At 39.3% G+C, this 27,661-nt stretch overlaps 1 protein-coding gene across 1 annotated transcript; it reads right to left on the reverse strand.

Moving 5' to 3' along the window:
• Nucleotides 1-614: 614 nt before the first annotated feature.
• Nucleotides 615-27,587, reverse strand: LOC141655191 (protein SIEVE ELEMENT OCCLUSION B-like). Its single transcript, XM_074462282.1, has 6 exons — nucleotides 27,173-27,587; nucleotides 21,914-22,480; nucleotides 21,077-21,174; nucleotides 20,880-21,001; nucleotides 1,392-1,865; nucleotides 615-1,064 (listed from the first exon to the last, which is right to left on the reverse strand). The coding sequence occupies exons 2-6, from the start codon at nucleotides 21,967-21,969 to the stop codon at nucleotides 615-617; spliced, it is 1,200 nt and encodes a 399-aa protein (XP_074318383.1). The 5' UTR covers nucleotides 21,970-22,480; nucleotides 27,173-27,587.
• Nucleotides 27,588-27,661: the final 74 nt, after the last annotated feature.

Consider the following 27,661-nt stretch of genomic DNA (forward strand, 5'->3'; position numbering starts at 1 on the left):
GGCATAGTGGTTAAATGTTGTTCATGAGTGAGATATTGGCATGTGTTGAACATCATGTGTTTGACTTGTATGACCCTCATTTTAAGCTCTTTTTTTTAAAAAAAAATTGTTAATACTCGTTAAATAGTTGGGCCTTTTCTATTCCATGTCATATACTCCGTTATTCATTTATACTCCACCTCTTAATTTAATTATTTGTTTACCTTTGATTAAAATATCCCACACATAGAAAAGGCAAATAAATGATTTTGACAAAGGGAGTATTATATTTTTTTTAACTTTCATTTTCATCAACAACTATTCCTACAGAGCGGGGTACCGTTTACCATTATAAGTGGTCCTTTTTAGTGAATAATTTCATGACTTTAGACGTCTCGCCTAAAAAAATTATTATTTGTAAAATCATCTTGTATAAGGCCTGTTTGTTTCTAATTCTTTTTCATTATATAATAAACTATTGTATGTTAAATTGTTTTATAAAATATTGCAGAAAAAAACAATGTATAATGAAGTAAGTATTTAGTTGTAGGTTAATACAGAGTATAATAATCTAAATACCATACTCGTACTTATGGACAAAGAAAACAATATTGTGCTTACATCGGCCTCGGTAGCTATTTTGTCCTAGATTCGTCCCTAATTGTCCTCCATTTCTCTATATCTTCAAGGGCAGTCATGGCAATTCGGCCCGGCCCTTGGCCTATGATAGTTGATCCTTTTGCAAGCAAAGCCCATTCTTCATGGCTGGTAAATCTTAAAATCTCTTGTAATAGTTTATCAGTAGGATCATTCATTTTTTCGAGTTTATCTTTGGACGCTATCATGCTATTAATTCGTGACCAAAAATATGCTCTACTTGATTCAGGTAAACAATGGCTCAATTTTTCCGTCACGATCACATCCTCCACCTTGCAACCACGGTCTTTGTTGTGGCTATTTCCCACATAAACCATCTCTACATGGACAAACAGATCACATAATACTGAGTGTGACTGCTTTATGAAATTTCGTATCCAGTCTATGTCATCGCTTCCATACATTAAAATGTAACTTCCAGCTCGAATCTGTTTGACAAGAGCTAAAATTAAATGCACATCTTGGTAGAAATAGCTCAATTTTCATATTCCTTTGGTCACAATCATTTATTTTAGTTATGATCACTAACTTCATTTAAGTTTAGTAACATTCCGATTCAAAGTTCAACACAAAAACATCGGAGAGACAGTCTCTCAATATCGTTATTGAGAGACCTCTCACATGATGGGGTGAGGGATCCACTGAATTTCTTTTTTCCTTATTATGTCTCCCACTAAATTAGTGAGAGACGGTCTCTCATGAGACCTACTGGAAGTTCAAATATAAGCATGTTAAAGAATGGAAATGGAACTTACCCATTCATGAATGATTGGATCAATAATATCATTTATAAGAAGTTTAAGGTTCCATGTTTGTTTCTCCCATAGTTGTAGCTCCATTTCACTCGAAAGGCTATCAACAGGTAGATTTTGCCAAATCCTCACCATGAAAATTGCATTTTTGTTGAGCTCCTTTGCTTGGGGACTTGAAACAACAAGGATAGGCCTATCTTTGAAGTACCATTCATTTCTAAAGGCCTCTATTGCGCCGTCTTCAATTAGTGAAGGTTGATGAATAGAGTACCATGGCATCAAATTTTGCATGGTCTCTAGTTGATTTTTGACATCGTCTGAACCTGAGATCGAGTGCTTTATGATGGGTATCCACACAATTACATCTCTTTCAGAGTCAATGGTAACGCGTTTAAGATTTGTTATATCTTCAGAAGCAATGTTTAGCCCTGAAATGAGTAGGAGCACACGTTTCCCATTCAAGACGTCGAGGTTGTCCTGCCATACATATTACATAAAACATTGAGGTTTCAGACCGTAGGGTAAAAAAATAGTCGATACGCAAAATTAAAAATTATTCCGATTTTGCTAACTTGAATTTTTTATAGGTAAAAGACCCTCATAGAGTCATAGGGCTCAATTCATTGTTCGTAAATCAAAAGAAGAAACATTCACAATATGTTATTAACGTTACCGCTTCCGCAACACTTGGTTCAATTATCTCCTCTTCTGAACTGACATCCCTCAACTCTGATCCGTCTACCAGCATCTCATCTATTTGACTCCTTACTTCGGACATCTTAATAAACCTTTACAACCCCTTCAGGTGGCGTCACCCATCCATCTATTTGACTCCTTACCTGGTTCATCATTTTCTCGCGTCTGAAGAGAATAGAACGATATGATAAATTATTATGTGATCTGTTTATCCATGTAGAGATGGTTTATGTGGGAAATAGCCACAACAAACACCGTGGTTGCAAGGTGGAGGATGTGATCATGACGGAAAAATTGAGCCATTGTTTACCTGAATCAAGTAGAGCATATTTTTTGTCACGAATTAATAGCATGATAGCGTCCAAAGAGAAACTCGAAAAAATGAATGATCCTAGTGATAAACTATTACAAGAGATTTTAAGATTTACCAGCCATGAAGAATGGGCTTTGCTTGCAAAAGGATCAACTATCATAGGCCAAGGGCCGGGCCGAATTGCCATGACTGCCCTTGAAGATATAGAGAAATGGAGGACAATCAGAGACGAAGCTAGGACAAAATAGCTACCGAGGCCGATGTAAGCACAATATTGTTTTCTTTGTCCATAAGTACGAGTATGGTATTTAGATTATTATACTCCGTATTAAACCTACAACTAAATACTTACTTCATTATACATTGTTTTCTTCTGCAATATTTTATAAAACATTTTAACATACAATAGTTTATTATATAGTGAAAAAGAATTAGAAACAAACAGGCCTTATATAAGATGATTTTACAAATAATAATTTTTTTAGGCGAGACGTCTAAAGTCATGAAATTATTCACTAAAAAGGACCACTTATAATGGTAAACGGTACCCCGCTCTGTAGGAATAGTTGTTGATGAAAATGAAAGTTAAAAAAAATATAATACTCCCTTTGTCAAAATCATTTATTTGCCTTTTCTATGTGAGGGATATTTTAATCAAAGGAAAACAAATAATTAAATTAAGAGGTGGAGTATAAATGAATAACGGAGTATATGACATGGAATAGAAAAGGCCCAACTATTTAACGAGTATTAACAATTTTTTTTTTTAAAAAAAAAAGAGCTTAAAATGAGGGTCATGCAAGTCAAACACACGATTTTCAACACATGCCAATATCTCACTCATGAACAACATTTAACCACTATGCCAACTGGAAAATATTGACAAATCTTCTATGATATAATATATGACTTTCAAAGGTCACCTGGGGCATGGCCCATTTGGCCAAAGGGTAGCTTCGTCTCTGAGGACAATGTCTTTAAAAACAACTAGTTTTATGTATTTGGGCCGGTATTAATGTTTTTGGATGTATTTTTTTTTTTTTTTGCATTTCTATTGTAATTATCTAGTTGGTCTAAATCAGCGATCTACATAATTAATGTTTACACTTGTTTCAAATACGTGTTCACATGCAATGGTTTATGATGGATTGTAACCCGTCCACCACACCAATACTAGTTTAGACTAACTAAAGACCTAAATAGAGTAATAGTTAACAACATCCTATAAACAAGGGGAGAAAGACTATACAATTGACTAAGTAAGTTACACAAAATCAGGAAAGGAAATAGTCAAGAGCTATGGGTTTGTTGCACGTTTAACTTCGAGTCTTCATTGACAGGTTTGTCATGTACATTTGTATCCTTAATACGCTCCCATAAGATGGACGGTCGAAGAGTAAAACCAATCTTGGATGCAAGGAGAAGAAAACGTGCCTTGGACAACGGTTTTGTAAGGGTGTCTGCGATTTGATCATCACCGTTGACATGTTGGATGTGAATGGTGCCTAACTGGACCTGTTCCCGAACAAAATAAAAAGCAATGGCGAGATGTTTCATGCAGGAATGAAAGACGGGATTTGACGAGTAATTAGTGGCACCAAGGTTATCACAAAAAATAGTATGTAGGAGCAGACGACAATGAGATAGCAAGTTCAGACATAAGCGATTTTAACCAAAGTACCTCAGAGGCCGTGTCAGCAATTGCTCGAAACTCGGCTTCAGTAGATGACCGTGACAATGCTCTTTGCTTTATGGATAACCATGAAATAGGATTTTGCCCAAGAAGCAAAACGTAACCAGTAGTGGAGACATAATCTGACCAATCACCGCCGAAATCGGCGTCACAAAAGGCATGAAAATTGAACGAAGCACATCTAAGCAAGTGCATGCCTTGATGAATGCTCCCTTTTAAACGTCTTAATAAACGTTTGAGAGAAGACCAATGGACTGAAGTCGGGTGTGTAAGGAATTGAGCGAGTTTGTTGACTAGAAAAGCAATATCAGACCTTGTTAATGACAGATATTGTAAACTCCCAACAATGGCACGATAATCAGATTCATTCTCAACCTGGTGAGCATCTTGCTTTGTGAGAGGCGGATGAGTTAGCATGGGTGTGGTGGAGGGGTTACAATCCATCATATTGTAGCGATTAAGAACGTCGTTAATATACTTAGATTGATTGAGGTGGAGACCTGAGGATGTTGAGTGACTTCCATCCCGAGAAAATAAGATAGGCAGCCAAGATCCTTTAAAGAAAATCGTGAGGAGATGGCTGCAATAAAACGATTAATTGTTGTAGCATTCGGCCCTGTAATAATAATATCATCAACGTAAACCAAAGCATACAATCGTATGTTAGGACGATTAAGAATGAATAATGACGGATCAGAAATTGAGTTTCGAAAACCAAACAAAATAAAATAATTCTTGAGCTTGTTATACCAATCTTGAGGAGCTTGTTTAAGACCATAAATTGCTTTTTGTAATTTGCAAACATGAGTCTTAAAATCATAGCTAACGAAACCAGGTGGTTGAATCAAATAAACATCCTCATTCAGTGTGCCTTGTAATAATGCATTATTAATATCAACATGTCGAAGTGACCAACCATGGGTGACGGCAAGGGAGAGGATAAGGCGGATGGTGGTGAGTTTAATGACGGGACTGAATGTCTCGGTGTAATCAAGGCTAGGTCTTTGATGAAATCCTTTGGCAACAAGACGCGCTTTGTGTTGCTTTAGACTACCATCGAGGTTATATTTTATGCGAAAAACCCATTTGCAACCAATGGTATTAGAGGCGGATTCAGGTGGGATGAGAGACCAAGTTTGGTTGCGCGATAAGGCATCGTATTCGGCCTGCATCGCAACACGTTGTAAAGGGTCAAGAAGGGCATGTTTGACAGTGGACAGGGTGATGTAAGTAGTGGGTAAGGTAAGAGAGGAGAGCAGTGCCTTTGGATTTGGACGAAGTGGCGGGCTTAGTGTATTAATTAGGTTTGGTTTCCGGATATTGTTAGGTAGGCAGGTAACGGGGCAAAAGAGAGGTAGGGATGTCAGCCGGGCGGGTACAAGTGGGTACCGCCCCGCACCCGCCCCAGTTAGGGCGGGGATGGGTAGAGCTTTGGCTGGTGGTGGGGCGGGTGCGGGTATGAAATTTTACCCTCCATGGGTAATGGGGTGGGGATGGATTTTGCATCTTACCCGCCTCAAACCCCCTTATCCGCCAATTACTAAAAAAATTATTGCGATTATTAAATTTTTTTAAATTTTATTTAGTTATAATTAAGATATAATGTAAATAATAGCTATTTTATTAAGTTTTTTACTAACTTCTTTTGTGAAAAAGTAAACTTATAAAGAAAAATTCAAAAAAAAATGGAAATTCAGTTCCGAAAAAAATTATCGAATAAAATTATGGTGTAGCGGGACGGATATGGTTTTATATTTTCACCAGTTGAGGCGGGGATGGTTTTGAAAACTTGTACCCGCCGCGGGTGGTGGGGCGGGGACGGGTATGAGTTTTTCTTAGTGGTACGGGTACGAGGGAGCCTATATCCACCACCGGCCCGCTCCAATGACATCCCCAGAGGGAGGGAGGAGGAGGAAGAGGAGGAGAGGTGGCGGGTGAGGGAGGTGGCAGGTGCGGGTGAGGCAGAGTTGGCAGGAGAAATAGTTGTGTCGGGCTGAGCAGAGTTGGTAGGAGAGGTGTTGAAAATCGTTTAATAGGTTTATTGAAAAAAAATTTGACAGTAGCGCAAAACTTTTGAAAAATAACTTCAGTTTCGGATTTGCGTTTGAGAGGATAAATCCATATATAATGCGTGAAATGATCGACAAAAATAACGTAATATTTGTATGACTCGGTAGAGGTGACGAGAGATGTCCATAAGTCGGAAAAGATTAAGTCGAGAGGAGCAGTAAAAACAAGTGTAGATTGACCAAAGGATAACATGTGACTTTTATTTATTTGGCAGGCACTACATGGATCGGAATTGGAAATACGAAAATTAAATCTAGAATTTAAAACTTGAATGCATTTATTTGATGGATGGCCAAGTCGATGATGCCACGAAGCTTGACCAGGAGCTACTGCGATGTGTGCTTGAGGCGAATTGGGCGTCCAAACATACGACACATTAATAAGCGGACCTTGAAGAAGAACTGCTCCCGTCGGATTTGCCTTAAAACAAAAGGAAGTGGGTGAGAAAATAGCATAAGCATTATTGTCGGTACAAAATTGGGAGACGGATAATAATTTGCGAGAAATAGATGGAACTATTAAAACGTTATTAAATTGAAGTGATAAATGAGAAGAGGGAAGACGAAAAGAACCAATGTGTGTAATCGAGAGAGTGGAGCCATCTCCGATAACTAAATCATCCGGACGCTCATAAGGATGATGAAGGGAGAGAGTGTCTAGATCGTCAGAAATATGATGCGAGGCACCACTATCAACAATTCAAGAATGAGGTGGTTAGGCAGAGGGGTGAGTGGCGGTGTGAGCCTGGGGTGGAGGGCCACGGCGCTGACAGGTAGGGAAAACCACGTTGGGAATATTTGGCTTGGAAATCACTACAATCAGAAGCAACGTGACCAACTTCGTCACAAAAGTGACAACGGCCTCCGTATTGCTTGGTATTCCCAGATTGAGAAGAGGTGGAATTGGACGATTTGAGTGGATAGAAGGAACGTGTGGACAAGGCCCTCGGGAACTGCGTCCGAGGGATCCACACCCGGCATAATCGACTCGAGGTTCTTTCGAATCGAATTAAGACCAATTAGAGTCGCCACCAAGTTTTTTGGGAACTTGGAACCGTTCAAGTCAACTTTACACCTCTCATCGAAAAGCATAAAGCCCATCGACTACGAGTGATTAAAGATAAAGACTTGTACCCTATATCACTCGATTTGAATGACTCTCGTAATCCAATGGTATTTAGACGGATCCACAAACCATAGATCTTGAGTAAGGGGTGAGGGTACGTGTTGGGAAGCCCATAAGGACACCCAACCCCGCCCGTCAATAACGGCCTCTACTAAGTCAAGTGTCGGATTTCAAACAAGGTCATAGCTACTGCGATGTATGATGTACAAAGCGTTGTTTTAAACCCTATCATGTGACAACAGTTTCTATGTCGTTTTAGATGCATGAATACTAACTTTGTCAAAGTTGTTTTAGCATGTGAGTTGATTGATCTAAGCAACATATAAATGAAAGCAAACAAGGCTTAAAGGGGAATGGGGGAGCCATTGGGATCTACCTATTACAAACCAGGCATTTCATGCCGACACAACAATAAATAAATTACAACTCGATCTAAATACAATTGCTACAAACGACTCAAAACGCGACACAAAACACACGGCCAAACGGCCTTGAAAACCGTGCACATGGGGGAAGTGACTCACGGCCTACATGACACACGGCCGTGGGTCCCTCCTCGTATTGCGTGCCCTCACTTAATCCCATCGGATTAGACATTGGGCTATGCACCAAAGCATGCATTAGCATAAACCGGGCCATGTGGTTTTAAACAACATGCGGTTTACTACGCTCTTACAAGCATTGGGAACAACCGTCTAACCAAATAAAACCAAGGTTTTCAAAAAAGGTTTTGACTCAAAAAGGAGAACAAATTACAAATAGATTACAAAACGTGACTCAAAGAAACATAAATTAAATACAAGCGATAAAACGAATAAAGAACGAACGATGCAAAAACAAACGAAATAGGGGAGGCCAAATACACGGCCAAACACACGGCCAACCACGGCCCAACCAGAGTCAACCTAGTTCCTAAGTTAGATTCATTAGTTAGATCGAACGATTGCGAAAAGGAATCGAAAACAAGGTCGAAAAACGAGTTAAAAACGATGTTGATTGATTGTCGCGTTATGGTGCATTCTACACGGCCTAAAGGGTCTAATTAGGTCAAATATCATAAGATTAACGCTTACTCGTCGAGTGTTAATAGGAAGGTGCTAATCACGCACTCCTATGCTAGCGAGAAATCAAGTGATAAGAAAGATGCATTCAATTATTTACAGAAATCGTCGATTGATTTTATAACTTACGTCGAAGCCACCTAAAGTGTCTAATTAGATTATTAAATTGATTTAAAGTCATCTAATTACGTCATAGGTTAACAATCAGAAGTTAAACTAACATGCAACGGGTCCTAGGGTCCATCGATTTGGCGAAACAAAAAGGGGTCGAAAGCGATGAAAGTTAGACAACTCGTTTTAATTATGCCCTACCTTGAACACGAGGATATGTAAATGAGACGGGGTGTACGACCATCGACGAAGGAGCGGTTTCTTTTCCCATCTCAAGTCAACGCGGGTGTTCATGGTGGTACTTTAACTCATACTCGGACTAACTAGTTTCATAGTTAATTTAGAACGAACGATAAACAAACGAAAAACAAACAAAAACAAGCTATAAAAAAAGCATAAAAAAAACGACATAAAAAAGGGAAGAGAAGGGGATTTGATGCACCCTCAACCTACATGTATCGTTGACGCCGTCTTGGGTCGTAATCGAAGGTAGGTTTTATCTCGAGAGGCCGTCGTCGACGAAGAACAAAGCACACACGCGTTTTGGAAAGTTTCTGGACAGCAGTTTTAAAACAATGATATCTCCCTCGTTTCACGACGAAAATTCGATCCGAAAGATGTTTTGAAAACTAGAAAGAGAGGAGAACAAGGATCTTAAAGCAACCCCTGCTCGATTTGGGTTATTGGGCACGAAAAACGAGCACAAACAGAACTGGACAGACAAGAAGAAACCGCGAAAACAGAGTGTTAATTCACTCTGTTTTTCGAGGGATTTCGTGTACTCTCAAGGGCAATTTGGCTCGTGATTCTTTATCTAATGTGTGTATGGATGTTGTATGGTTAATTAGGAACAAGAAACTCGAATTCTTATGGTGTTTTGATGGAGGAACGAGATGATTTTCGAAGGAGACACACAAACAGTTTCAGTTTGTGTGTCGGTTTTGTGTAGGGTTTTTGGAGGATGTTTAGGGTTTGTTTCTGAGGTTTAAAGCTTGTGGGTGATGGTTGGATGTATGGAGAACTTAGAGGAATGAATGTATGGTGAAGGGGTGGTATTTATAAGGAGTTAAAATAGGTTAAAAGAGAGGGGAGGCAAATCGGGCTAGCTGAACATAGCTGCTGTCCAGCAGCTTTTGGGAGGGTTTCTAGGGTTCGTTTGGGGGGTTTCCTTGGTGATTAAGCTAGGATAATATGGGTAGGATACTAGGGTATGGGTTAGGGTTAATGGGTACGGGTCTTGGTAGTGTTTGGAGCGGGTTTGGGCTCGCGAATTGAGCTGCAAAACAGGGTATACGGGATTGGGTTGCGGGCTGCTTGTGAGGGGTTTGGGACGAGAATTTGGGCTGCTTGTGAGGGGGTTCGAACATGGGTTGATGGGTATTGGTCTAGGTGGGTTAATGTACTCGAGATTCGTGCCAATTCGCAAAGGAAACGGGCTTAAAAACCGAGCTGAAATCGAGCTCAAAACACACGGTTAAAAACGAGTTCTTCGCTTTTAAAATCGATTTTTCAAATCAATTAATAAATTAAAATAAATGACTTTTCAAATCAAATATACTCATAAAATGATTTTTCAAATCAATTATTTATTTTATTTTCAATAAAATAAACTTGGGAAAATAAATTCAAAATAAAATAAAATAAATTGAATTTACCTAAAAAACCATAATTTAAATATCATTCAAATTAACAAAATGAACTCACTAAAAAACATTAAATTAAATATCATTTAAAATAATAAAATGAATTCCCTTTAAAAAAACATTAATTTAAATATCATTTAAATTAATAAAATACTTCATCGACGACGCCCATTCTACCTCGTAAAACGAGCTCCAAATAATGACAATGACAACTAAAGAATACATGTGTCCTATCATCATCGGGTGTTTGTCGGGTTCTCTATAAATTCCAATATCGACGGATACGGGTATCTACAGAGCCCCCACTTTGACTGAGGCTTGGACAAGGCGAAAGTCAAAGTATACCCTGAGTCCCTTTCGACTGAGGATTCTGCGGGTCGTTTATAGTCCATTAGACTTGCGTATATAAGCTCGCCAGCCATAAGAAGAGACCATACCTGAAACTTCGTTGGGGATTGGCTCTTGCTTCTGTTGTGTCAAATTATCGTCGTTGGTCATCGACCCATAAATTGCATAAATGGTGGGTTGAGCCTTATCCTTAGGCGCCTACGTATCCGTTTTCTCGACGAATCAAACCAAGCGTCGTAGTTCGGCAAATGCGACACATGCCCAAAGTTTATCATCTCACTGGCCTTTGTCCAAAATTCATCATCTCGACATTTGCCCAAAATTTATCATCTCTTTGGCGCTTGTCCATCCGAATGGGACGGGACTTTCCGAGGAGGTTGCCGTCGCTTTCATCATTTGCTTTCAGCTACGGAATTCTTCCATTTCATACTCTTGTATTGAATTGAATTTTGAGTGGATGTCATCCTTTTCATCTTGATAATGGTCTCTGAAGCCAACGGCTTCAGAGCTCCCAGTATGCAATGGCTCTAAAGTCGAAGACTTTAGAGCCCCCAGTTGAAGCATATCCTGCTATATTTGAAACACAAAAACGTACTAGCAATAATCATCACATAAGCACATTTGGATCATCGATCTTAAAATTGGATTATTTGAAATACTGGGTCATCGACCCGAAAGTTGAATTGATAATTTTGAATAATTGGGCCATCGACCCGAAAATTGAATTTGAAAATTTTGAATGATTGGGTCATCGACCCGAAAATTGAATTTGAAAGACTGGGTCATCGACCCAAATTTTGAATTTGAAATGAATCACTTGGATGCTGGGTCATCGACCCAAAAAGTTTTTGAAATTTTGAAATTTTGAAATTTTGAACCTTGATGGGTGAGCATGAAATGTGACTCAGACATTCTATACGACCGGTAAACAACGTGGGCGTAGCCCGCTACCGCAAAACAAAAAAAGAAAATAAAACCGTAAGTGTGCACAGGCTTTAATTCAAATATGGACTTGTCGAGGGTAGAAAATGTAAATCGGCCGCTCCGGCGCCAAAATATGGCAAATGGGAATCACAAGGTCGTCGAACTTGGGACGGAGATATCGTATGGCATGGGCGTGCTCCCAAGGGCACATGGGAATCAAGATCACTTGGCATTGACAAGGTGAATTAAACTCACAGAGCAACAACGTTGGCTTCGCCCAGACACTAAACACAGACTGATTTTATGAGAACAGTTGGACATCACACATCGCTCTTGTTGGGAACATTCTGCCACTCTTCTCCTCGCCTCCTTTCTTTTCAGCGAGTATTTATCATTTCTTGCCACCGCCTTCTTTCTTTTCAGCGGGCTTTTACTATTTTTCTTCCACGCCTTCTTTCTTTTCAGCGGGTTTTTTCATATTTTCTGTTCCCAACACAAACCCACATCTATGAGACTCAGCATCTTTGCCTAAACCATTAGATAAAGCTTAATCCGAGACTTGACATTACTCATCTGAACCTATATCCTTATCCTAGCCTACATCGAGTGCTAAGACCGACTCAAAGAAAGGTGGCTTCAGTTGGACTTGGTTAAGACCCGTAAGAAACCGACAAGATGACAACTTGGATGATGAGTGGATTGAATCCCTTGTTCAGAAGGACTGCCTACGTATTCGCGTGGAGCGAAATCAAATCCGACGTAGTTCGATCAAGGTGCATTAAATTGGCATTTTGATTGTGTGTACACACTCGAAGGTTTCACCAAAAGTATCATGTCGTATCCCATTCTAGCCTGTAAGGTACTGTTAAATCCCGTGTCTAGGGTTGGTACAAAAAGGCTTGGATCTTTTGGGATGTGGAGCTTGGTAAAAATAGGTTTGAAAGGTAAACCATCATTCTGAAGGTTCGTTTTGTGGTGCTAAGGCCGAGGGCTATGGCTTATAACGTGGTTGGAAATGGTGTCTCAGATTTGATGAAACCCGAGTACAAATGGGTTGGAAAATGATGTGGGTTCAAATTTCCATGTCTGGACCCTAAAGGCTGGGTGTAACAATACAAGCGGAATAATTCTCAAAATTCCCGACTATCCCTTTGTAACTGTCTCAGGAAGGACTTAGAGGGTAAAGAGGTTACTACTTAATCTTTTGGGCTTCGCCCATTGAACTTCAACTATGGGTACTTGACTTGACTTTTGGCTTCCGTAACTTCGACATTCAACCAAAAAGCATTCCGCAATAACTTCAACATTTTTTTCTTTTTTCTTTTTCTTTCATCTTTTTTCATTTTTCTTTTTTTTTCATTTTTTTTTTCATTTTTCCAATTTTTCTCTTTTTCTCATTTTTCATTCTTTTTCATCTTTTTTCTCTCTTTGAAAATGATCTTCTATTCATTCTCTTAGTCATAAATGGATACACCTTGAAAACTGGGCTTCGCCAACTAATTTGGGTAGGAACTAACAATTCCTTGTTAGAACGGGTTGGTATCTTCTCTCTTCGAGATGGGATGATTTTGTTGGGGAAAAGGCTTGCCTTCCATCATCGATAGGGGAAACAAAGAGCTAGTCCGGGTTTGTCATAGAATCATCTAAAAGCTTGTCACAAACATTGGTTCAGATGGAGGTTTTCTACCACCAGACATAGAATAGGTAAAGGAATCAAACACGGGAACCTAGTGTACCTTACATTTTGAAACAAGACATATTTCTACCCCAGGGATTCCTTTGAGTGTGTTGTGCGTTTTATCATGTTTCGGAATGATTGAGGATTGAAAACAAGACATATTGGGAACCGAAACTGCAACTTTTATTGGAATGACAAATGCTTAACAGACTCGAAGGAACGATTCCTAGGACACACCCTAGGTCATCGCGGAACAAACGACTCAACTTCAGGAAAAGAAAGTCCTAGACTCGACTCGACTAAGATAAGAAAACAGATCCCGACTCATAATTTTTCAAATCTGGTCTTGAGCTTTCCCTTGTTCAGCTGTCAGCTTAGATGCTCGGCTTTTGGTCCTTGATCCCTTTGATGGTCTGCCTCCATCCTGAGGTAGTCCTTTGAGGATCTACGCCAGTGATGAAGGTTGGTGATTCGAATTGTCTTTTATTAACTTCGTTAACGAGAGGAGTACATTCTAGAGCGAGACTCCCGACTTGAATTTCATTCTTCGGGTTTGGCAAGAATTCAAAGCAATCCACAAATATCTTCCCGATAAACACCCCTTTCAGACGACATGGGCGAATCAAGTGAGAGTAATCGACACTATCTTCGGTAGAGACAAAGTTAGTGTGGTCGCCAAACGGATTGGTGACGTTGTTAGGCTTTATGGCCGGGATTGGGAGCGTTCCGTTCTCAATCATATCTTGAATTTCGTGCTTTAGTCTAAAGCACCTTTCGGTATCGTGTCCCTTCCCTTGATGAAAGGCACAGTAGGCATTCGGTTTGTACCATTTGCCTTGTTGATCAACGGGAGGGTCCGGAGTTGGACCAATAGGCTTCAGCTTTTCTTGGGCTATGAGCCTTTGGAGAGCGTATGTATAAGTGCATCCGATATCGGTGAATGCCCTAGGTGTTTGGCGCTGCGACTTCTTCGATTGCCCTTCTAAGAGATTGATGGCTTCATCCAAATGGTTCGTTGCTGGGGCCTTGCCCTTAGACGATGAGGCCCCTTGGTATCCTTTTGGCTTTTCAGCCTCTGCCCTTATGACATCATCTTCTACCTTTATCCCGATTCTTATCAATTCTTTGAAAGAGCCAAAATTCTGGTATTTCAGAGCATTGCGGTAAACAGGTCGTAGATTCTTCACGAACTTATCTACCATTTCAACTTCGTCAGGCTTCTTGGCTAATTTCACGCTTTCAGCGCGCCATCTTGCGAGGAATTCAGTAAAGCCCTCTTTTTCCTTTTGTGTCATAACCTCCAAAGTTCTTATGTTGGTTTGAATCTCGACGTTGTCAGCATAGTGCTTACAAAACTCCACCGTAATATCTTCGAAAGTGGGGAAGTTCTTAAGGTCCAGATTATAGAACCACGCCTTTGGGTGTTCATCCAGAGATTGAGCAAAAATTTCAGAGAGCATGTCCGCAGGTACTCCCTTCAGTGCTAAGTACCCTTTATAGGACTTAACATGGTGGACTGGATCTTCGGTGCCCTTGAACTTTGGGATGTCAGTGAGTACCATGTTCGTGGGAAACTTATCCTGAACTGGGGCATAGGCCCTAGCATTCTCATAGTGGATGTTCTTCCCTTGGGAGAGCTTTAAACGGTCCTCGATGAACTTGAACCGTTTCTCCAAATCAGTCAGAGGTGGAGTAGATGAAGAGGAATCTTCAACCAACTTAGACTCGATCACATCCATTCGGGTCATCATGAGGTTCACGGCCTCCGTGAGCTTGTTGATAGCATCTTCCATTGCTTGACGTCGGGTTTTGGGCGGCCTTTCTACAAGAAAACCCCGTACTGAGTCAATATTTAAAGTAAGAGCCCCTGCACACTAAAGGACACGACCCCAACTTGACTCAAACACAGACTCGACTTGAGATTGGTTAACCGAAGGTTCGACTCACGGTTTGATTTAGACATTGGTTCATTTTAGACTCGACAAAACGACATGACTCAAGCTGTCATAACTCGATTCTAAACTGGACTTGGTGTGACCAAACCCGTGATTGGGCTAACATAGCCCATGGGTTCGCGTGAAACGTCCATAAGGGCCTAGCCTGGACGTTTTTTGTGGACTATTCTAGACCAAAAGGCCGACCAACATGACTCAAAGCCCAAGAGGTGAGTTTGGGTGACCCAACAAGGTCGTGTTCTAGACCCTTAAAATGAAACATACCCGGCCTAACATGGCCATGACCCGGACACGACTTGACGCATTTCATGCTTGGTTGAGGTTCGAGAAACATTTTGGATTGATTTTGAAAAACGAAGGATTGATTTGAAAATGAGATTTGAAATGGGCGACATCTTTGGCTATAAAAGCTCAATTTGGGCCGAAATTCTAGTCCTATTTGGGCAGCATTCCGCGTTTTGAAAATCATGCTAGGTTTGAAAGTAAGTTGTTCAAAAGTTCGGTTTTGAAAAGGACTTGGAATTTTCGAAAAAAAGGACTCGGGAAAACATATTGCACATTGTCATTCTCATGCTATAAGGATGTATGCTCCTAGACATCTCTAAGTCTCGGCAAGTCTTCTACAAGAAGGTCTATGCCCTCCATCCTTTTGCGGTCTTATAAAGCGAGGTGTCTTAAGGTAAAGTACCTAGAAGATCGTCCCCATTCCCAAGAACCACGCGAGGCGAAGTGGAAGCGAGCAATGTGCAGCTCTCCCGGCATAGTGGGACGTCGCCCCCACGCATCACGAAGAAACGCTGGGACGGCCCGGCAAGTCCTTAAGGGTTTATGCATGAATCGTAGCACTATGAGTAATGTTTTACTTTCCAACACTTTCTTTTCAAGTTTCACCTCGGAGGAAAAGACCCTAGAAACACAAAGTGTAACTAGTCCTCTTTTCCCCAAAGAGTCGCCAAATCAGGGACAAGGCCCTCGGAATCTGCGTCGTCCGAGGGATCCACACCCGCATAATCGACTCGAGGTTCTTTCGAATCGAATTAAGACCAATTAGAGTCGCCACCAAGTTTTTTGGGAACTTGGAACCGTTCAAGTCAACTTTACACCTCTCATCGAAAAGCATAAAGCCCATCGACTACGAGTGATTAAAGATAAAGACTTGTACCCTATATCACTCGATTTGAATGACTCTCGTAATCCAATGGTATTTAGACGGATCCACAAACCATAGATCTTGAGTAAGGGGTGAGGGTACGTGTTGGGAAGCCCATAAGGACACCCAACCCCGCCCGTCAATAACGGCCTCTACTAAGTCAAGTGTCGGATTTCAAACAAGGTCATAGCTACTGCGATGTATGATGTGCAAAGCGTTGTTTTAAACCCTATCATGTGACAACAGTTTCTATGTCGTTTTAGATGCATGAATACTAACTTTGTCAAAGTTGTTTTAGCATGTGAGTTGATTGATCTAAGCAACATATAAATGAAAGCAAACAAGGCTTAAAGGGGAATGGGGGAGCCATTGGGATCTACCTATTACAAACCAGGCATTTCATGCCGACACAACAATAAATAAATTACAACTCGATCTAAATACAATTGCTACAAACGACTCAAAACGCGACACAAAACACACGGCCAAACGGCCTTGAAAACCGTGCACATGGGGGAAGTGACTCACGGCCTACATGACACACGGCCGTGGGTCCCTCCTCGTATTGCGTGCCCTCACTTAATCCCATCGGATTAGACATTGGGCTATGCACCAAAGCATGCATTAGCATAAACCGGGCCATGTGGTTTTAAACAACATGCGGTTTACTACGCTCTTACAAGCATTGGGAACAACCGTCTAACCAAATAAAACCAAGGTTTTCAAAAAAGGTTTTGACTCAAAAAGGAGAACAAATTACAAATAGATTACAAAACGTGACTCAAAGAAACATAAATTAAATACAAGCGATAAAACGAATAAAGAACGAACGATGCAAAAACAAACGAAATAGGGGAGGCCAAATACACGGCCAAACACACGGCCAACCACGGCCCAACCAGAGTCAACCTAGTTCCTAAGTTAGATTCATTAGTTAGATCGAACGATTGCGAAAAGGAATCGAAAACAAGGTCAGAAAACGAGTTAAAAACGATGTTGATTGATTGTCGCGTTATGGTGCATTCTACACGGCCTAAAGGGTCTAATTAGGTCAAATATCATAAGATTAACGCTTACTCGTCGAGTGTTAATAGGAAGGTGCTAATCACGCACTCCTATGCTAGCGAGAAATCAAGTGATAAGAAAGATGCATTCAATTATTTACAGAAATCGTCGATTGATTTTATAACTTACGTCGAAGCCACCTAAAGTGTCTAATTAGATTATTAAATTGATTTAAAGTCATCTAATTACGTCATAGGTTAACAATCAGAAGTTAAACTAACATGCAACGGGTCCTAGGGTCCATCGATTTGGCCGAAACAGTAAAGGGGTCGAAAGCGATGAAAGTTAGACAACTCGTTTTAATTATGCCCTACCTTGAACACGAGGATATGTAAATGAGACGGGGGTGTACGACCGACAGAAGGAGCGGTTTCTTTTCCCATCTCAAGTCAACGCGGGTGTTCATGGTGGTACTTTAACTCATACTCGGACTAACTAGTTTCATAGTTAATTTAGAACGAACGATAAACAAACGAAAAACAAACAAAAACAAGCTATAAAAAAAGCATAAAAAAAACGACATAAAAAAGGGAAGAGAAGGGGATTTGATGCACCCTCAACCTACATGTATCGTTGACGCCGTCTTGGGTCGTAATCGAAGGTAGGTTTTATCTCGAGAGGCCGTCGTCGACGAAGAACAAAGCACACACGCGTTTTGGAAAGTTTCTGGACAGCAGTTTTAAAACAATGATATCTCCCTCGTTTCACGACGAAAATTCGATCCGAAAGATGTTTTGAAAACTAGAAAGAGAGGAGAACAAGGATCTTAAAGCAACCCCTGCTCGATTTGGGTTATTGGGCACGAAAAACGAGCACAAACAGAACTGGACAGACAAGAAGAAACCGCGAAAACAGAGTGTTAATTCACTCTGTTTTTCGAGGGATTTCGTGTACTCTCAAGGGCAATTTGGCTCGTGATTCTTTATCTAATGTGTGTATGGATGTTGTATGGTTAATTAGGAACAAGAAACTCGAATTCTTATGGTGTTTTGATGGAGGAACGAGATGATTTTGAAGGAGACACACAAACAGTTTCAGTTTGTGTGTCGGTTTTGTTTAGGGGTTTTGGAGGATGTTTAGGGTTTGTTTCTGAGGTTTAAAGCTTGTGGGTGATGGTTGGATGTATGGAGAACTTAGAGGAATGAATGTATGGTGAAGGGGTGGTATTTATAAGGAGTTAAAATAGGTTAAAAGAGAGGGGAGGCAAATCGGGCTAGCTGAACATAGCTGCTGTCCAGCAGCTTTTGGGAGGGTTTCTAGGGTTCGTTTGGGGGGTTTCCTTGGTGATTAAGCTAGGATAATATGGGTAGGATACTAGGGTATGGGTTAGGGTTAATGGGTACGGGTCTTGGTAGTGTTTGGAGCGGGTTTGGGCTCGCGAATTGAGCTGCAAAACAGGGTATACGGGATTGGGTTGCGGGCTGCTTGTGAGGGGGTTTGGGACGAGAATTTGGGCTGCTTGTGAGGGGGTTCGAACATGGGTTGATGGGTATTGGTCTAGGTGGGTTAATGTACTCGAGATTCGTGCCAATTCGCAAAGGAAACGGGCTTAAAAACCGAAATAAATCGAGCTCAAAACACACGGTTAAAAACGAGTTCTTCGCTTTTAAAATCGATTTTTCAAATCAATTAATAAATTAAAATAAATGACTTTTCAAATCAAATATACTCATAAAATGATTTTTCAAATCAATTATTTATTTTATTTTCAATAAAATAAACTTGGGAAAATAAATTCAAAATAAAATAAAATAAATTGAATTTACCTAAAAAACCATAATTTAAATATCATTCAAATTAACAAAATGAACTCACTAAAAAACATTAAATTAAATATCATTTAAAATAATAAAATGAATTCCCTTTAAAAAAACATTAATTTAAATATCATTTAAATTAATAAAATACTTCATCGACGACGCCCATTCTACCTCGTAAAACGAGCTCCAAATAATGACAATGACAACTAAAGAATACATGTGTCCTATCATCATCGGGTGTTTGTCGGGTTCTCTATAAATTCCAATATCGACGGATACGGGTATCTACAGAACGATTTTGATAGTTGGAGCGTTGATTATAGTTGGGACGATTATTATTGTGGCGGTAATTAGCAGCATGGGCAGACGGGATGAAATTCGAGGAGGCAGGGGCAGCAGGGGCATTCTTAAACGGAGTTCATGCTGAATCGGTTTCTCATGTAAGGATTCAAAGGAAATTGACGTATCACGCACACGAACTACCTCAATGACAGGGCGATATTTGTCATAATTGAGACCGTTTAATATTCTTGCGGTGATATCATCAACATCCATCGGATGTTCGAGTTGGGCTAAATCATCGGTGCAAGCTTTTATGGCAGTTATGTACTCGGTTATGGTCATGTCATCGATGTGAGAAATATTCTCGAGACGATCCTTAATTTGAAAGCGATGTCCGCGAGAAGAATTGGCGAAGGTACGGGACAAAGTGGTCCAGGAGGCGGTCCTTCAACTTTCGAATAATCTCCTCTGATCTCGTTCTTTTTTGTTCAAACATCACCTTGTTTTGCCTCTTCTACAATGCACAACACCCCGTCACAAAACACTACATGGTATATTTATATCCTATTATGCCCCTCACTTGAATGCTCGTTGGACTTCAAGAATGGTTAGTGCACAGGCTCTCCCACACCGACAGTGTACTGAAATTTTATTTCGTGAGTTATTGGAGGCTGTTAGGATTTGAATCCGTAACTTCCAGTCACGCTGGCTCTGATACCTCTATATCTCTGATACCATGTTAGATTGCAATGCTCGAGTATTATTCAATAATGAGTTTGGTATATGTACAACTCTAAACAATCCACTAGCTAATTACAAGGATACGATAGCCTAGGTAGCCCAAAGTCGGCCAACTCCCGTTGATAGCCTCAAAAGGTTGGATAAGGGTAAAACAGAGGGTCAATTCAAATCACCCAAACAAAATCGATTACCTTTAGCACCACAACTTGTCAAAAGCGACTAATCACCAAAATAAACTCATCGTTTAGGCCTAATCGGACCCTAGAAGGGGGACTACTCACTAATCATGCTAATTAAGACTAAGCAAATGATAAAAATTGACACTTTAGCAATTAACATGTTATAAAATTGATCTCTACTATTAATCATGCAATTAATGACTAAGATGATACACCACTTTACTCCTCTAAAAACACTGAATTTGCTTGGAACCGCATCCTGTAGCGAGTAAAGTGAGACCCATGTCCAAAAGATTCAAAATTTCAACAAACCCAACTTGAAATAGAACAAAACCCATCTTGGAATCGCTCCTCAAGCCCTAACCCACGAAAATTAAGTGTAGATAAACTTGGTTATTTTCGAAATTGGTCACCAAATTAAAAAGGAATTTCGTGGCTTTTAATCTGATGGAAAAGATAGATCGAGAAATAAGGAAGAGTGTAATGTTTATTTGAGGCAATTTGAGTGAGAGATGAGGGAGCAATGGAGTTTTTAGCTAATACAAAATCAGTCAACATATACAAAAAAATATTCAAAATATATTATTTGTTCAAGGATAATCCGTCTTAATCTTAATACTCCCGTGTTTTGAGAAAGACTTACGGTAAACCATATGAATTCACAATTTTCACATGCCAAACCAATTTAAGCATTTACCTTTCTCTTGGTCACACTATGGTACAATGGATGCAAGTCTTTTTCTGGGTTGATAACTGTCTTCATCATTTCGACCACATCCGAATTGCTCGAAAGGCGTCTTGGAGTAGTGAACCACTTCGCTGCATTGGTCCAAAACACTCCATTACAATCGTATTTAAATTTCTAGGATTAGATGAACGAACCCATTTACTTACATGCTCGCGCTTTAAATTCAGATACTTTGAGCATCACATCTTCGTTGAGTGATTTGAGCTTGTCATATTCCTTTGGGTTTGGAATACCTACCAAATATCTGAACATCACGTTATATAACTCGTTCATCATTCAAATCGGTCCGTCTTGCTTCAGACCGCAAGTTCCGTCTAAAACAATAAGACCTCTCACAAGTGTGAAACACATGGGTGGTGGACTGGTGGGACACCCCATGTGTTTTCCCACTCACTCCCTAAATGAGTTTTTTATGAGAGGAAACGGTATCCGTCTTACATTTCAGACGGATCTTGCGGTCTGAAATAAAAAATTGTGCATTCAAATATGTTAAAAGAGTAGATTTTACTCCCTTTTGAAATCAACTTTTTTAAAATTACTTCCTTTTGAATTTTTTTTTTAAAATTACTCATTAAGTTGCATTTTTTGCTAAAATTACTCCCAAGTTGCATTTTTGCTAAAATTACTCCCAAGTTGCATTTTTGCTAAAATTACTCTCTTAAATTGCCATTTTTTTTCTAAAATTGCTTCAAAACTCACAATTTAAGTGACTTATTTCCTCTATTTTTGACTCCCCTTACATTTGTCTACATAGTTATACCTTTTAAAGTATATATACAGATTGACTAAGTCACAAACGGAATAAGTTCAAAAACAGACGAAATAAGTCACTTAAATTGGTGTTTAGAGCAATTTTTGTAACTTAAAGAAGTATTTTTAGCAAAAAAATTTAAAAGGGATAATTTTAAAAAAGTTGATTTCAAAAAGAAGTAAAATCTAATTTACTCTTAAAATATTACCGATAAAATTTTAAATAGGCTTACTGATCAAGTCCCCTGTAGACAAAATAATAATCTGGGTTGCAGCAACAATTGCACATCTCATGATCCAGTAGACAAATACGGGAAATCGATCGGACTTTCCTGATGTATTCTGATACGGTCCTTCTTCGGTCTCGAACATTTCTTGAGCATAACAAGAAGGTTGTCTATTAGAAACGGAAGTTTCTTAAATACTTGAGCACCCCAATTGTGATTGTGTGTGCATTGTTACCATTCAAAATCTCTCTTGTCGCCTGCAATCTATTAGAAACTATTACGAATATATAACCTTTACCTATTGTAATCGGTTTCATCATAATAGAGTACGACATTATATTATCTTTCACAAGCTAGCATTATAGGCCATTATTGTATTATTGTATATCATACATGAATTTAAGAATGTTTAATTTTATCAATAACTGTGTTAATGGTTAAATTTTTATAAAGGTTGAATTCGTGACAAATTATTGGTTGATAGTGATTGACCTGGCACGATACGATTCCAATTATTTGTCCACAGGCATTTTCTTCGAGAAATTTTCTTATTTCGTCCTCCAATAAGGCAACCTGTATCAGGGAGTTTGCATAAATATGAGTTGATTTACCTGACTAATACGAGATGTTTTGATATTTATCTAAAAATAATACAAAAAAATTTAAGGTTGTTTTTTGTGAGAAGACCTATCATTCGAGTAAGTCTTTTAAGAGTTTATTGAGAGACTGTTTTAGAATTTTAAGAAAAAGTGGTTTATTGAGAGACTGTTTTAGAATTTTAAGAAAAAGTGGTACTAAAGTTAACAAAATAAGTATAAATCATTTTTATTATTTTTTTTAGTCTGACGAAGCGCGCACATAATCGCATTACAATAAAGGGGAGGGGGATTCGAACTGACCTGTTGTCCACAATACCTCCGTCTTAACCACTAGACTAAGACATCTTCGGTCATAAATCATTATTATAGATAAAATGGGTACATTTATTATGAAAATAGGTACGAAATTATTATGTCACGGTAAAAAACAAAAGGGTCACGAAATACAAATAAAAGGATACAGAAGACTGATCACTCGATAACTTATTAAAAGACCGTCTCTACAAAGTTTTAGTGCTATCGAATACCTTGATAGTTTTGATATAACATGTTTTCTAAATAATTTAACTCATCAATGTTACAATACTCATACAACATATAGGTCAATCTTATACTCCCTCCATTTTTTCATTTTCTTCTCGTTTCCTCTAGGTAATACAAAATCAGTCAACATAATCAAAAAAATATTCACAATATATTATTTGTCTAACACCCGCGCAATCGAGACGAGAGGCTCACGATCGTTGAGACGGAAGAAAAATCAACAAAAAAAAATTGACAGAAATACAGGAGTTGAGAGGTCCCAGGTTCGACTACTAGCTGGGGCGATGATGATCACTTGGCCACCGCAGCCCCCGAAAGGAGTGGCTTACATGGTCCATGTGGTGGTGTGGGAATGCATGGGCCCGTGGGGATTCAACCCCCTCGTCATAAAAAAAACATACTAGAGGTGACAATGGGCTGGATCTGGGTTTGGGCCGGGCCCAAGCATTAAAATTAGGCCCAAGTGTGTGGGCCGGGCCGGGCTACAAGTGCGGGCCGATTCAACCCAATTCGGGCTAAATATTTTTTGTCTTGAAATAAGTTTAGAAATCCCCATTTTTTTGAATTACGTTAATAATCAGTCATTCAATTAAGCTAAACATAACCAAAACAGCTGCTCTCTCTCTCTAACATTTCCTCTCTAAAAAACCCTAAAAAATCATCCCTTTGCTCCGCCGCCATCACCTTCCCCACATCACCAACCCATCTTCCTCCTCCTAATCGCCGGAGATGGGTCCTCCCCATGGCCTATTTCTGGCGATTCTCATCAAGTCCCTCGGTTAATGCTCCCCCGGTAAGATCTCACTCCCTCGTCGGCGGTTAGTGAGCGGATCAATCCGTGGCCCTTGCTGTGGGTTCCATCATCATTCCGATGGATTTTTCCAAGCAGGCTCGCATCAGTTTTTGGCTGTTAATGGGACCCGCGTTCTGTTTCGGGTTGTGCCTGTTGACGGACGACCTGTCCCTCCGGATTCTTGTCCTGTCACTGCTTTTTGTTGCATGCAACCCAGGTGTGATCCCCCCATTCCCCCCACATCTGGGTTCGGGTCCTTTAGTTTCTGTTGTCGGTCTGTTTTAACCCAGGGGTGATCCCCCCATTCCCCCCATCCCTGGGTCGGGTCTGTCCGTTTGTTGACAAGTGAAAGATAAAGTGAATGTTGATGTGTATGTGGGTCCAAGGTTTTTGATACGAGATTTTGTTTTTGGTTTTTATGCGTTTAGTTGGTTGTTCGTGCTTGGGTTTGCCACGTTCTTTGGAATTATGCTGGGAGTCGGATGTGGCTTTGTTTTGGTCCTGTTGCATGTATGGCGGTGGTCCTGGGAGGTTTCGTTAGGTGAAATGGGTGTCTTTGGTTTGGGCTGCTGCGTTTTTGTGAAGTCACGGTTGTCTCCGCCACCGTTTTCGTTTGGAGTTAGGTCTGTTTTTTAGGGTTGCTTTTTTCTATGTTGAGACTGGTTGGAGAAGGTAGGGTCTGGTGGTGATGGTGGTTGTGTCGGTTGCGGTGGTTCCCCCTTTTTCTAATGCGTAATCAATGTCTTTGTCTTTTATTTATTCAAATAATAACCTTCTTTTGGTTGAGGGTGTCCTGTCCCTCAGCCATTCGGGGACTAGTTTGTCATCTTATTAGGGAGTCAAAAACAACAAATGTAATTTTACGTTCGGCTGGTGTTGGGTCCATCTCTTTCTGGCTTTTTGAGATGGTTTTGGTTAGGGGTCTGTGCAAGTTGCTTACTTTATTGCTGGTTACATCCTTTCTCGCTTTTCTAGGCTACGAGTTTCTTGTCTATTGGGATTGTCCTCTAAAGTGCAGGAGTTTTTGCTCCTTTGGAGACAGATTTTGGTCTGCTTCCCGCCTTTTCCTTCTACGTCCTAGTGACGTAAGTGCACTTTGTGCTTTCTTGATGGTTCAAGCTACTCGTTGGTCTTCAGATGCCCTTTTTCATAGCCAAGGGGATGAATCTCCGAGACACATTTTTGTGTCTTGTTGCAGGTATTTCCCCGAAGCTTTGTCTGTTAAGATGAGTAAAGGTATGATCGACCATTTGGCCAGCTCTAGCTGCCCCTTCAAGGATGATGGGGATGTTGAAGATCTACTTTGTGTGCAGACAGCCGTACGCCATCAACACTCTTATGTTAGCGGATGTAGCTACTATGTTGTTTTTGCTTATGGTGGTATTCCTATAATAAGTGCATTTGACCAAATGAGTCAAATGTCATTTGTATAAACCTAGTTAGGTATATCTTTATTTATCGCTGCCAAAAAAAAAAAGAAGTTAGATACTTTGTATATTTGTTATCAAAATTTTCGTAAAGAATTATGTGATTTTCTCGAGTATTGTCAATCAGTGGCGGACCTAGGTGTGCGCACAACACCTCAGGTGCGCACCCTTGGTTGGTGATTTTTTTTTTTTAACTGCAGCAGAAACTGTAAACATATATAATTTCCGTGTATATGCTAGCAGTAGTTAAGAAATGGCTCAGTTGGTAAAACTTCCAATATTCAAGCAAGAGAGCCCGTGTTTGATGCCCCTAGCAGCCCTTTACTTTTTCACTCTCTTTTACTATATCTCCTATTTCTTCCCTATTTTTCCAACAACTTTTTTTTAATTTAGATTGGTATTTTTTCTTTGAACATTTTTTACCTTTTTTTTTTTATTCATTGTCGTCCATTTACAATTTTATCTTGTGAATTTTGATTATGCTAATTCAATTAATATCCACAACTTTAGATTTATCCAACCGTAATTCGGAAAATTTCAAACAGAGTCTAGAGACTTGATTTCAGATTTATTGCAAATTCGAAATCTTAATTCTACATAAGCATATTATGTTTCAATTTAGACTAACAAAAACAATACTAAAATTTCGCTTAATGTTAATAATCTATTGAAGCGTTTGCAGGACATGATACATCGTGCGTTGGGTTTAAATCTTTTGTACACCGCATTGCAAAAAAAAAAAAAAAAAAAAAAAAAAACTTTGGCGTGCTATTTATTATGTATGACGATGATGAAGTTTAATTATTAATCATTTTTCTATGTTGTTTGATTTTTTTTTATTTTTTTGATTGTGCACTTCCATTCTTAAGTTCCTAGGTCCGCCACTGTTGTCACTTAAGAAGTAGTAACCTAGTGTAGCTTTTATGGACCTACTGCTTGAGGTGACTCATACAAACTAAATGCACAATCCCCCTTACTACTAAGAGAATAAAAATTCTCCCAGTTTTCCCTCCAAATGCTTTTATCTAAATAAAGAAATAATTAAACTTGCTTTCTTCAAATTATTATCCTTCATGAAAATATAATCTTATAATTAAATTCAAAATTATTATTTTTTCATCAAAATAAAATAAAATTGATGTTAAACTATAAACTATAAGTTGGTAAATTTTTCATTAGATGCAATAATTATAACTTTAAAGAATAACTTAACACATACTTAACATTAAACTTTGTGACAAAAAAAGTTCATTAAAACAATTGGAGAAAATTTATAAAATAAAATCCTTAATTTTATGGTAAAAAAAATATATATAGATTTCATAAAATACACCTTTCATAACTTTAGTTTTCCATTATAAATAACACCCTAAAATAATACTCTATATATACCGCGCATTGCGCGGGATCTATACGTGTTTTTAATAGTGTAATAATATATTTAGTGCGGTGTTCACTGTATGTTGTTGTAGTGTTGTAATTGATTTGATATTTGTTGTTCTTTAGGCTCAAAAATATTGACTTAGCATGCCGATAATAGTAAACAATTTATCGGCACTAGTGTTATACAAAATCAGTAGCTCATTTTTTATCATATAAATACCGGTAAAGGAAAATACTAAGCCTTATCAAACTAATACGGCTTATTTACAATACAACAATTGATTGGTTAATTATTTTACTAGATGCTTATTAACATTCTTAAATTGTACATATTCGTAAATTTTGCATACGTTCAGGCCGGGCCGGGGCAAAATTCGGGCCGTAAGGGCGGTCCAAACCCGACCCTATTATATTGAATCGGGCTTTTCTAGCTTAAAATCAAGGCCCAAGCCCGGGGAAAATTGGGCTGGGTCGGGTCAGGGTAGCGGGCCAGGGTCATATGGTCAGCTCTAAAACATACCTCTGTAAGGTTGATAAAGTTCTCAGCAAGTGACAACATGGCAACGATATCAAGATCAGTGTTATCAGTAGGAATGTGCCATTGTTGAAGTAGACTCATAAGGTCATCGTCCGAGTACATCGGAGCTCTTTGTCGACTGCCCTCTCGAATGTTTTCCATTTTTGTACCGTCCAAATAAAGTTCAAGGACTGAAAATTCACCCGACTGAATAATCTGGTCCGACACCCAAGACCTAGCGGGTAAACCTGGTAAAATTCACCCGACCCGAATAATTTGGCCGGACACTTGAACTGAGGACCCGAACTTGTCAAGGTGTAGTCTTTATACTTACGTGTACGATCGTCCCAAAAGGACTAATAAGTTGAGGATCGGAATTTTTCAGGTTATTGAATGTTATACGGTTAAATAAAGAAATGAAGAATAAAAAAAATGATATATTTGGCTACTTATATTTTGTTTTAAGGTAAGAATAAAGAATACAAGACTTTG

The sequence above is a fragment of the Silene latifolia genome, chromosome 5 (genome assembly GCF_048544455.1).
Source record: "Silene latifolia isolate original U9 population chromosome 5, ASM4854445v1, whole genome shotgun sequence".
NCBI classification, from domain to species: Eukaryota; Viridiplantae; Streptophyta; class Magnoliopsida; order Caryophyllales; family Caryophyllaceae; genus Silene; species Silene latifolia.

Excerpts from the sequence above, each read along its gene's own strand:
- LOC141655191 (XM_074462282.1), bottom strand. The coding sequence starts at position 21,969 with ATGTGCAATTGTTGCTGCAACCCAGATTATTATTTTGTCTACAGGGGA. Across the intron at positions 21,175-21,913 it reads GTCTACAGGGGACTTGATCA|ATATTTGGTAGGTATTCCAA; the intron begins GTAAGCCTATTT and ends CGTGATGTTCAG. Across the intron at positions 21,002-21,076 it reads TGAATTTAAAGCGCGAGCAT|CGAAGTGGTTCACTACTCCA; the intron begins GTAAGTAAATGG and ends GGACCAATGCAG.